The sequence below is a fragment of the Centrocercus urophasianus genome, unplaced genomic scaffold (genome assembly GCF_019232065.1).
Source record: "Centrocercus urophasianus isolate 14NV4802_14NV808 unplaced genomic scaffold, USGS_Curo_1.0 seq_41, whole genome shotgun sequence".
Lineage (NCBI taxonomy): Eukaryota > Metazoa > Chordata > Aves > Galliformes > Phasianidae > Centrocercus > Centrocercus urophasianus.
In genome coordinates this window covers 1,777,611-1,790,049 of record NW_024884989.1, presented here as the reverse complement: position 1 = coordinate 1,790,049, position 12,439 = coordinate 1,777,611, and the positions used below count along the sequence as shown (strand labels likewise).

The 12,439-nt window shown below is 53.1% G+C and overlaps 1 protein-coding gene across 1 annotated transcript; it reads left to right on the top strand.

Annotated features, from left to right (window-relative positions):
* The first annotated feature begins 1,857 nt into the window (after positions 1-1,857).
* LOC122168230 (bMERB domain-containing protein 1-like) lies at positions 1,858-12,439 on the top strand. The gene is made up of 7 exons (XM_042833397.1): positions 1,858-1,933; positions 6,620-6,740; positions 8,750-8,823; positions 10,284-10,398; positions 10,531-10,604; positions 11,028-11,178; positions 11,485-12,439. The coding sequence occupies exons 1-6, from the start codon at positions 1,858-1,860 to the stop codon at positions 11,144-11,146; spliced, it is 579 nt and encodes a 192-aa protein (XP_042689331.1). The 3' UTR covers positions 11,147-11,178; positions 11,485-12,439.

The window sequence follows — 12,439 nt, the reverse complement described above, 5'->3', positions numbered from 1 at the left end:
TCCCTTCCCTTCCCTTCCCTTCCCTTCCCTTCCCTTCCCTTCCCTTCTTCCTCTTCTATCTGCTGACTTCAGTTGTACATTTCTCTGGGCACAGATACATTTCTTTGTGCATCACTTCTCCACTGCTTTTGCTGTGATAGGAATTACTTTTTTGGCCAAAGGCAATTTTTTTTCCCTTGAAATCAGATGTGTTGACACCATAACACTGCGCACACAGACACAGAGCTGAGTAGGAGCTAACTGTAAAATTAAGCTCTGTTTCACCTTTCGTATTAAGAAACCCTGCCTGGAGAAATCGAGCAACAGAAGAAGTGATCTCATGCCAACCTTATCAGAGCAGAGAAGGACGTTGTTGGCAGTAGGGCTGTGGTTTTGGACCTTTGAAAGCATTTCCAGCTGTAATCAGGTTGGGACTGCAGAGGGGATGATAGCAGTGAGAACAGCAGGCCTGTGCTGATGGGAAAAGGAATTCTGAGCCAGGAAACACAATCACACGCTGGAGTCGTGTTAATAGTGGATTGAGAGATGTGAGCTTGAATTTTTGACAAATCCCAAGGAAAAGAAGCTCATGGAATTATTTAATAACTCCCATCTTGTTATTCTGGCCAGACATACATGCCCTTCTGCAGGAATAGGCAGTTCAGTGCTCTTTGTGCTTCCCAGTACCTTTCCAGTGTCTGAGTGGATCCATTAAAACTTCTTTACAGTGGATTCGAGGACGTAGAGCATCTTCTGCAAGAGAGGTTTGTACACAACGATAGCATTGGGCAGAGCAGAGCAAGCAGTGTGTGCAATGGGTGTGCAAACAGTTCTGAGTGCGACTGCGCTGCTAAAGGTGATCCTGTGTTTTTGGGGAGAGCAAAGCAAACTTCTGGAGTGCTTTAAATGCAGAGCACAGCTGATCCAGGCACTCATTCCTTGTGGCCACGGTGAACAAGCATTGGGGTGGTGGAATCACCATCCCTGGAGGTTTTCAGGGAAAAGGCAGATGTGGCACGTAGGGGTATGGCTTAGTGAGCATGGTGGTTGTGTCTTGGTGGGTGGAATAGATGATCTTAGTGGTCTTTTCCAATCTTAATGATTCACAGAATCACAGAATGGCCAGGGTTGGAAGGGACCTCAAGGACCATGAATCTCCAACCCCTGCCACACGCAGGGCCACCAACCTCCACATTTGATACCAGACCAGGCTGCCCAGGGCCCCATCCAGCCTGGCCTTGAACACCTCCAGGGCTGCCCCGGGCTACAGCAGAGTCCCCATCCCTGGAGGTGTTCCAGAGGTGGCAATGATGGATGTGGCCTTGGGTGGGACATGGCAGATCAGGCTGATGGTTGGACTCGATGATTTTTTCCAAATGAGGTGATGCTGTGATTCTATGATCACTAAGATCCCTGCAAGGTTTTAGACCCATGCCCAGCCCCTGTGCTCCCAAAGTGCTGCCAACCATCTTTTCTTTGTCCCGCTTTTGTCGCACGGTTTATTTATCTGCAGCGAGCCGTGCCCCGCTGAGAGACACAAAGGATGCATTGGGCTGAACGGGACCGTGTTCGTGCTGAAGCTGCTCAAGTCTGTGGCACGGAACTGGAGAGGCAGGGGCTGTGGCTGGGCTGGGGGTGCGCGGCGGCAGAGGACACCCAGCCGAGCTCCGAACCGCCCCGAGAGAGAAAGAGAGAAAGCGGCCGCGGTGCGGGCGAAGGGCGGGGAGCGGAGCGGGGCGGCGGAGAACGGCAGAGGGCGCGGCGGGAGCGGAGCGGGGGGAGCCGGGCGGAGGGGCGGGGAGCCTCGGGAGCCCCGAGCCGCTCCGCTCCGAGCGGTGCGGACGGGGGAGAATCGAGGCGGCCGCAGCGCTCTGCAGGATGGAGGGGAAGCGGACCCCCCCCCGGTACGGCTCGCTGGAATCCACCCGGTGGCCGCCCGCCAGCACGGCGCCAGGTGAGCTCCAAACTTTCCCCCGGGTGGCTCCGCTGTTGCCCCCTTCCCAAACCCCCCAACCTACGTCGGGTCGCGGAGCCTCGCGGTGCGTCTCGGAAGCGAGGGGAGAGAGGATGGGGGAGCCGCTGAGCCCCCCGCTGGGTGGGAGGGCTGCATGGGGGGAGAGAAAAGACGGAAAGAAGCGGATGGAGGGATGGCTGGGGGAAATGAAGTGGTGGAGGGGGGATGGAGCCCTCCGCACGGCTGGTGCAGCCCGGAGAGATGTGGAGGCACCGTGCTGTGGGCATGGCTGTGATGGGCAGCCTGGGGTGCCCGCACGGCCCTTTGCTGCCTTTCCCCACTCTGAGCAGTTCCTCCTGTAGGAAACGGGATCTGAGCCGGGTGTCACCCGCAGTCGAGCCCCAGGGCTGGGAGGCAGCATCGCACTCCGACATCTCCCCCGTCCCCTTCTGCTCCCATCTCGTTCTGCTCCCCACCAGACCTCTGCGTGCAGCAGGACAGCGGCAAGCAGCCAGAAAGGCAAAAAGGGGAGGCACAGAGCAAACTTCAGCATCCAGCTGGATGCGAGTGTGCGGGTGCTGCTCAGCTCCATGGGGAGCATCCTGAAGTTTTTATCTTCCTCTGTATCTTCCAGCACAGCAGCACTTATCCCTCCATCCTGCCCCTGCATGGCAGGTATCTGGGTGGGGGACCTGCAGGGATCTGACCTTGTCCTCCAGGTCTGGAGTGCCTGTGTGTGCTGAAGATGCTGCAGGCACCAGGGGTGTGAGCACCATATCACCTCTGCAAACACTGCCCAGAGCTGGGCAGAGAACTGCGATTGCTCTCATTATCACATATGCACTAATCAACAAGGGTTGGTTTTGATGAGCTGGATGCCCCCTGCTCACACTGCTTTTCCTGGCAGAGAAAACCCGCAGCTGAATTAAAAGACTCTTGGGACGGAGCCCAGGTGAAGACCTCTGCCCTCCCTCCCCAGAGCACTGCCAATCTATTGCCCATCTTTAATCATGAAAGAAATCACTTGCAACTCAACCCTGCACTGGCTGCTGCTGTGACTCATCCTGGGCTTGTTGCTGGCTGTCTAAATGTTTGCATCAAAGCCATATGGAGTGAGAGTCTCCAGCTATTATACTCCTCATTAACGATACTCTCTTCCCCTGGGCTGTGTGTGACGATCAGAACAGTCCCAAGTTGAAATCAAAGCCTTCTCCTGTTCTTCAGTTTGCCAGGTTGAAGCAGTGGCTGTTGGAGAGCTCTGTGGGCAGTGTGGGGCTGATGCCTGTGCCTGGTTCCATTGGCGTGTGCATCTGTGGGAACTGCACACACGTGGGTCATCCTGCATCCCTGAACGGATGCTCAGCACCACAAGCATGGGCCCAGATGTAAGGAGGCACTGAGAGTTGGGTGTTACAGACCCGTTCAGTAAAACCACCTCCAGGGAAGTCTTTGCCCAGCTGCCTGCTGTACCATGTGCCCAGGTTTAGTCCCTCCTGAGCTCTGAGTGTTCCCACTTCCCACACCTGCAGTGGATGCATGGAGCCCTGGGGACCCCAGGCTGCAAAGGGAAGCTGTGCTTTAGCCCATGTGTGTAGCTGGGGCTTCAGGAACTTGATATCACCCCACATCTGTCTGGAGGAGGCATCTCCTGGTCTAGTAGGGAAGAGCCAAGCAAAACTCAGTTGGTCTTTGCAGATTAACTTGGATCAGGAGGGAGCTCTGCAGATTTCGAGTCCAACTCCCTGCTGAAAGCAGGCTTAGCAGGTAAATGGAGTTGCTCACAGCCTTGTCCAGAAGGTGTCTTGGACCAACGATGCAGATTCCTGGACTTCTCTGGTAGCCGTTCCAGTTTCCGGAAGGGTTCCTGCCTTTTGGTCTCTTGCACAGATTCACTGGTTTCTCATGAGGTTTGGTGGATGGGTTTCATGCAGAAGTGTAGCAGTTTGTCCCTTTCCCTGGGTGTTCACACAGCCTCTGGTGTCTCTGGCCCCACTTCCAGAGCCCTTGGGCAATCTTGGTGTCAAATGCAGCATGAAGGATTGGCTGATGCTGGCCTCACCCTTACCCAAAAGCACAGCAGCAGCTTGGCATTTATGATCCCGAGGATTTTTCCCATTCCTCATTGAATTTAGAAGGTGAGAAGGTGCTTGGGGCAGATTTTAAGGAATCAGTGGGGAGAGTGCACTCCCCCAGAGGTCCACAGGCTTCCTTTTGCAGGAGCTCTCACTTGGAGCTGCCCCTTCTCCTGTTTTAAGCAGCTCTTTGATTAGAGCTCTGTTGACACCTTCCCTGGTGTGTCTGAGGATAAGTCTCACCTTTGGGACACAGAGTGCCACCCCATCACCAATGGGAGCCTCCAGCTCAGCTCCTGCAGCCATGGCTGTGCTGTGTGATGCCCACCTGCCCTTGGTTCACAGTACACTCCTAACCTTCAGCCTCTGCTGCTGGAAGTGACCGTGGGCAGAAATCATCCAGCCTCCTCCTCCCTTTGGTACACAGGTGAGGATTTGCCTCTTCCAGACGGGCTGGCTGCTGCTAATGAGGTTCTGGGATGAAAAGGGAGAAGGAGTGATGCTGACACCTGTTCCAAGCCATTGTGCTCACCCACTGGGAAGCAGCTGGCTGATGACCTGAGCCAAGTACTTCTGCCACCGATGATCAAAGATGTTCTGGGCTATTCCCTCACCCACCCAGACCAGCAGTGACAGCCTCCCTCCCCCAGACCCACCCCTGTGCTCCAAGATTTGTTCCTGGCTAATGAGAGCTGCAGTGAGCTCGTTTCTTTGTTTACTGGAGAACGTATAAAATAATCAGCCTTGTCATTTCAGCCTGGTTGCAGAAGTGACGCTGAGCAATGCAGCTTTTTCTGACAGATCTACAGCCACACTGAACTACAGCCGAGCCCCAGGGAGCCTACAGGCACACGGTGGCTGTTCCATCTGCAACCTCGCGTGCGTTGTTACCTGCTTGTCCCCGTCAGCTGCAGGGAGATGTGACCAGGGCCACCTGCCTGTCTTCAGGTGCACGAAATCCCCTGGGCCACGGGCATCCTGGGGTGGCTGAGCAGGTGGATGCTTGGGACAAGGGAGCTCAGCATCCCTCTCCCCTAGCAACCATTGTCCGGTCCCTTAGCAACAGCAGTCCGGTCCTGCAGAAACTGCATCCTTGGTCCCATAGCAACCACAGTCCAGTCCCCTAGCAACCCATTCAGGCCAGTAGAAAGCAGGCTAAGGGTAGGGTTTCCAGCACCCGTTTGCAGCAGGGACAAGAGCTGCCAGAAGGCAGCCCATCCCACCCCACTCTGTGCTCAGCTCACATATCCAGTGGTCCATCAGGGTGGGGCTCCTGAGAGCATCCCAACAGCTTAGGGTGGGGAATGTTTAAGGATTCCATGTAAAGGTGTTGGTAGAAAGTACCTGCATGGCTGGAAGAGAGGGAGATGTGCTACAATTAATCCTCATGAGTTTCTAAGCCAGAAAGAGTGGAAAGCTATTCCCCAAACCAGTCACACCAACCTAAACTACATATATTTCTGCTATTCAACTTTCTCCACCAGCAGCTTCAGAAACATGCCTCGCTGGGGACAATTTCTCCAGCAGTTCTATGCGATGGGTAGAGAACCACTGTGTGGAGTGTTCTGCCTTGTGCCTTCACAGCAACCTCTCCCTGCTCTACAGGGCTGCAGAAACTCTCCGAGCAGAGATGTGCCTTGTGGGGATCCAAAGGAAGCTCAGTTTTCCCCTGATATATGTGATTGTTAATGTTTCTCATAGCCTGGCTTTGCTGTAGCTGCTGAGCCCCCCACCCCCCACCCTGTGCTGCCTGTACATCACAGGAGAGCTGGATTAGCCACTGTGTGATGAATGCACTGCTGCACATCAGTGATAACAAGCTGGGTGATGTGATGCTGGGAGCTGGGCTGGCAGGAAGGTGGCAGCTGGCCTGGGAGCAGAACCTCAGCTGTCATCCCATAGAGCAGGCTGGGAGCTGTGGGACATCAGACTTTGGCAGAGACAAAGCTGGTGGTGAGAGCAGAGCTCTGCTTCTGGGCTCTCATCCTGCCTATCCCTGAACTTGCCACTAAAAAACAACAGCCTCTTTTTCCTGTGGTTGCTGGGATGGTTTTGCCTCTGGTCTGGAGCAAATGGCATCCCTTTTTCCTGACTCAGTTTCCCCAGGTGGGTTGCAGAGATGATGCTCAGCACTTCAGGAGATAAGGAAGCTGAACTGCCCTGCCAGGTACTTTGGAGGGGTTCACCCACCCTGCAATGGAATGGGAGCTGCAGTGGGACCTTCACCTCTATGACTTCTTGTTGGTTTTGTGTTATATGGGCCCTGGCATGTCCTGGAGGAGGAGGCAGACACAGGCTTGTGTCTCTGAGGTTGCTCAGCCAAGGGGTCTGATGCAGCTGCAGCAGTGAGCAGAGCTGCTCTGGTGCTCAGCTTTGTGTGGAGCACAAATAAAGGCAAAACACATCTGCCAGTAGCTCAGTGCCCCTGTATCTGGTGGTGACTTTCCATGTCGGGCTGTCTCCTCTTGCAGCTCCTGGTGGGTAGCCTGGAAAAGAAATTGAAGCTGCATGTGTAGCCTGGTGATGCTGCGTAGTGTCTGCTGTACAGCCCTGTTGTCCTCAGCACCTGGTTAACATCTGCTGCTGGCTGACGGGGCTCCTGCTTCCTTTGCAGAGGATGAGATCATTTCCATGGCTGACTCCTCCACCACTATTGATGACATCGAAGGGGAGCTCTTCAAAATCGAGAGGATCAGGGAGATCCTGGTGAGGAGGGAGTCAGAGCTGCGATACATGTGAGTGCTGGGAGCCAACCTGTGCGGATTGGGGGCATGAGTTTGACCGAGCTAAAACGTGCCCATGGTCCTCTCTGAGCACTATGTCTTCTCTGCAGATTGATGCTCTTGGGCTGGGCATGGGAAGGTACTCGAGGTTTGGGGCTCACTGCTGCTCCCTGACATGGGCAGCCACAGAACCTGAGTTTATCGTCGAATCGTATCACATCATGGGTGGGTTGGAGGAGACCTTATGGTCTCCCAGCCCTTCCTCCCCTTTTGGAGCATCAGCATAGAGGATCTGTGTCCACAGAGTGCCAGAATCAATGTGGCCCTGCCAAAGAGGCAGAAATAAAGCCACTGTAACACAGAGGGATGGTGACAAGAGAAAAGCCAATGTGACAGAGCTGCACGGCTCCTTTGGAGCCAATTGGTGCACACAGTCCTAACACTGGCTTAGCAGACAGGGAGGGAGCTGAGAAAAAGCAAAGGAAAAAGCAAGGCTCATTTGCAGCATGGAATAAACAATACTCTCAGCACTGGGTTCTGAGCCAGAGCCATGGAGACAGGGCTGCCAGCACTGCCCTGGGCTGACCCCAGAAGTGCTGGGCTGGCACAGGGAGCGCACACCACACACCTGGAGCTGAGGTGTTGTTGTTGGGATTGCAGGGGATTTCTGGGAGTCACAAAAGCTGAATTGCTTGAATGTTTTCCATGGCAACTGGCACCTAAATCTCACAGGTGCTGTCAAAACTCACAGCTCGTGGTTCTTCTTACCTCATTGTTTGTTTTCTTCCTTGGCTTGCACTTGGGAATCACCTACAGAAAACACATCCTGGGGTGGATACAGCTGCAGCATTCATTGCTTGGGTGTTTTGGGGAACAGCAGGGCTGCACATCAGAGCTTGAGCATCAGACCTGTGGTGTGAAACTATGGGAGCATCAGCTTTGCTGGGCAGGAGGAGCTGGGGCTGCCCTGCTGGGGGCACAGGAACCTTCCGCACACCAGGGCTACAACGGATAGGGCTTGGGGGTTGGAGTGGGGCGTTTGACACAGTGGGGGAAATAAAAGTCATATTTAAGGTCAGGTGGACTGTAGGACTCAGGGAGACGTACACCTCTGTTGTGTGCCACCATACAGGGATGTGAGTCGCCTTGTCAGTAGATAGCAATCAGTGTTTTCTTGTTGAAAATGTCAAACCAGTACATTCCAACGTTGCTGAGATGTCCATGCTTGGAAGATAATGAAACCTGCTGCAACGAGATGTCTCAGGTGGCAGAGACAACCCCAGCTCCAGCAGCAACGACCCGGCTGCTTGCCTTTGCTATCTCCCAGATTGTACTGAAATGACAACTTTTATTATTGCCAATTCATTACTTCTGCCAAGAGGAAAGGCTTCCTCCACTTGGGATGTTCTCCTCCTACAGCAGTATCACACAGGGTTCCTCTTTGTCGCTCTGTTGGTTTCCCTCTCTCTAATTAATATTTCTGGTGCCCCCAGCTCCAGTGTGACTCATCCTGACGGGGTGACTCAGCGAAGGGCTGCGGGATTACTGGAGAAGCAGACAGGGCTCTTAGCAATGCACACCGCACAGGGAGCCAGGGGCACATCTGTGGCAGCAGCTCGTGGATCCAATCGTGTGTTATCTGCAGACACGGAGCGTGAATTAGGGCTTTTGCACTGCTCACAGACGTGGAGCTTGTGAGAAATCTCAACTGTGTGGTGCCAGGTTGGCTGCTCTGCCATGTGCCTGCAGTGTCGGTGCATTGCAGCACTGGAGGCTTGGATGGCCTTGGGAAGGTCATGCTTCATGTTGGCTTCTTGGTAGAGCTTGGGAGGACTAATGAAGTCTGTCGGGATGAAGAACAGATCACAGTTCCTTGATTTCAATGAGCCAACAGCCCACACCCCATTTCCATGCTATCCATGCTATCGCCTGGCGCACATGCCAGGTTTTACTGAGGTGTTGTTGTCATTGATGAGATTTCTGCTTCGCTAACCGCCCTGATTCCATTTGTGTCTCTGCAGGATGGATGACATTCAGCTCTGCAAAGAAATCAGCCGGCTGAAAAAGGAGCTTCAAAAGCTCCTTGCCCTTCCTGGTAAGGCTCTGTAGAGCTGCACCCTGCCATGCGCTCAGCAGAAAGATCTCCATGAAGCCCAGGAAGCTCTTGGCCAGCTCCCACACTGGGATGCTCCCGGAGATGCTGCTGCTGAAGGCAGCAGTGAGAAGCTTGAGCTTAAAGTGCCCTTAGTAGTTCAAAGGGGTGGTCCTGATGGACTGTGACATCAGCAATTTGGAAAAAAGCAGTGTTTGTATGGAGGGTATGTTAACTCTGATGTGCTCTAACCCAGGAGTGCAGACCATTAACTATCCCCATGTAGCTGGTATGTTTGTGCCCAACCTGATGTTTCTGGTGGCATCAGAGTGAAGTGCCTTATTTGCACCAAAATATCACAGCAAATTATTTTCTGGGGATCTTTCTGACAACACAAAGGTTATAAGAAGTTCCTTCTACCCAGACCCCTGCAGCAGCACCTCCCATCAATACAAAGCAGACTTGAAGCTGCAGATCAATACACAGCTTAGGGAGCTGCTGAGACCCTGCCTGCAGGCTGGCTCCATGCTGTGAATTCTGCTGCATTTTTATTTAGCTGAAGGAAGACAGGAGATTGATCCATCCTGAGCTGGATTGATTTTGGAGCTGGCTGCTGAATTCAGAAATTGTTATTAAATAGTGCTACACAGGCATTTACCATTTCCACCCAAGCTAGCTGTCCATATTTAACACTCCCCAGCGCTAGCTCTGTCATCTTATAGAATCACAGAGTGCTTTGAGCAAGAGAGAACCTGTGAAGATCCTCTAGTCCAATCCCCAAGGATTTTTGTGCATTCTGCTTGCTGCTATATACTAGTTTGTATAGAACATGAGTTTGCATGATGTGAGAGTTTCCCAGGGCTTCACTAACTCTCTGCACAAGGAGGTGGTGGTGCCCCATCCCTGCAGACACCCAGGGTCAGGGGACGGGGCTCTGAGCACTGATGGAGCTGTGGGTGTCCCTGTTCAGTGCAGGGGAGTAGGACCAGATGGGCTTTGAAGGTTCCTATATGTGTGACACAAATGGGTCATGGTGCTCAGAGGCAGCCAGGTGGGGTTTTTGGGGCTCTCCATGGGTCAGCACCATGCTGGCACTGCAGCTGGGTATGCTGGTGTGGGAAATGTGGGTTCAGCACATCTTGGCAGGAGGATGACACCTGAATCTGACTTTGTGACCCTCTGCCTTGTGAAGCTCACAGTTACATCTCATAGTGCTCATCCCCATGGAAATTTCAGGGGCAAAACTCAAAAATCTGAGTTTGATGACACCAGACCTGGGTGGGTTGAGGTGAGATTTTTGCTTATTTAGCAGCCTGTATCTGGATCCTGGAGCCTACTTTGGGTTGGCTTTTACCCCCACTCTCATAGGCACTCCCAGGTGGAGCAGAGCACAGCAAGCTTGGCTTGGCTCAACTTTGCATGGGAGGGTTGCAGAGGAGCTAAATACACTTCTTGTGCTGCAGAGACTGAGAAGTCCAATGAGGAGAAGCAGAAGGAGGAGGAACTGGTGCAGCAGATCCACAAGCTGGTGGAAACACGGGATTTCCTGGTGGACGATGTGGAGTTTGAGAGGCTCAGGTAGCTGGGAACAAGTTATTCCTTGCAGTGAGGACAGTGCAAGCTTTCCTCAGATCTGTATTACGCTTTGACAGATGTTTCTGGATGCCTCGTTGCTCCTTTTCCATGTGCTAAACAATCTCTTTGTTGCAGGGAGAGAGAAGAAGACAAAGAAATGGCAGAATTCCTGCAAAGTAAGCTCTCCAAAAGCTACCTCCAGAAAGCAAGTAGGTGGTCAATGAGTTATATTCCTTGCACTGAACCTCCCTGGCAGTTTCTTCCCTTCCCTAAGCAGTCTGGTGCCAAGATTTCATCCCTCTGTGTAGAACTAGCTCAGTGTGGGGAGGTGCTGGTGCTGGAAACATCACCAGTCAGTAGAGATGCAATGCTTCCATACGTTTCTCAGCCAGCATGTCCTAGGAGATCTGGGATGAGCAGGTGTCACTTTGTGGTTCGTGTACTTCATCAGGCCCTTTCTAATCAGCTCCTTCCATTTCGTCATGCACTGACTAAAGCAACAAGTCGTGCCATCCATTCAGCCTTCCTCTGGGGCAGCAGTGCTGTGCTGAGAGGACCTTTCAGAATAAGCAGTGGGCTTATGTCCTTGTCTCCAAGAACACACCTGAAGCTTACAGTGCCTCTTTCTGTAGCTCCTGTCAGAGAGAAGAAAATGACTTCCAGGGGGCAGCAAACCTCCGCACCGTACATGACCAAAACGGGCCTCACCCTGCTCAAGGAGTGCTGTGGCTTCACCTGCTCCATCATGTAGCTCCCAGCTCCTCTGCATGGGACGTGACCACGGTAGTGTGCTGGGCTTTGTGACAAGGACTTCTGGGGGTGCTGAAGCTGCCAAGTGCGGGGAGGGTTGGTTGGCACTGGTATGTGGGACACACAAAAGAAGCAGGGTGTGAGGGACCACCTGGCTGCAGCCCTGCTCTGTGGGTTGGTCACTGCAGAAAAGTGTCAGAGCCCCACTGAGTCCTGAGAGAGGGTTTGGAAGAGGAGCAGTGGTCATTGCTGGGAGGATGCTGAGGACACGGAAGGAAGCACCAAGGGGATCACACACTTGCGACCCATGGTCTCCTGTTTCTTTCCTTTCCTGCCCAGGTCTCCAGCCAGAGTCCACAACCTGCTCTCCTCTGAGAGTTCCAACCTCCCGTCATTATTCACGCTTCCCACTGCAGCACTGCTACCGACGAGACTTTCCATGCAGGCTGGTGCAAGCTTGAATGATGGCATGTTTCCTTGGTGCCACATCAATGGCCAAACCTCCATGACATCAACAAACACTGAATTCCACCTTAGCTCAGCTTGGAAGAGATGTGTGCAGCAAACAAGAATATCCAGTGATATTCTTCACCTGGACAGGGCAACTAAACAAGCATTGGAGCTGATATGTGGGGAGCATCCACCATCCCTGGACATGTTGTTGTTGCAGATCTCATCCTTGGCCTTGTACCACCTTGTGAGTCTCTGTGGGCTGATTCCAAAGGATTCTTCGTGGGGAATGTCTCTGGTCAGGGTTTTGTTGTGCTTGCATTGGTTTTATGGCTCTGGGTAGGGCTGTGGGAGGGAAGGGCCATCCCTAAAGGCAACTGAACGAAGGGCTGATTTTTGTGAAGTTGTCACCTGAGCACAGACGTGGTGTGTTGAATTACAGGCAGATGAGCTGCCCTCCCCAGCTCACTGTTACTGGGTTCAGTTTCAGCTCCAAAGGAAAAGGAAACCAGAGCAAAGCAGGAAAGGAGAAAAAAATCAGAAGATCAGGGGAAAATGCAATGGGAAATGGAAACCAAACAGGAGATGAGAAACATGGCAGGGATGGTTGGAGAGAGCAGGTGAGGGACACCTGCACTGCCAGGAGGGCATTCAGCCCTGACCACCAGTGCCCACCAGTGCCTCCAGGCCTGGCACCATGACCAGCACGTAATCCCTGTGTGAAAGATCACAGCACCACGAGGTCTCCCAGTGCCTCAGATGCTGGTGTCCCCTCTGAGCATGTCAGCATTTTGATCCATGTTTACATGGCACAACTGGAGCTGCTAATGGCTATCATGACAGC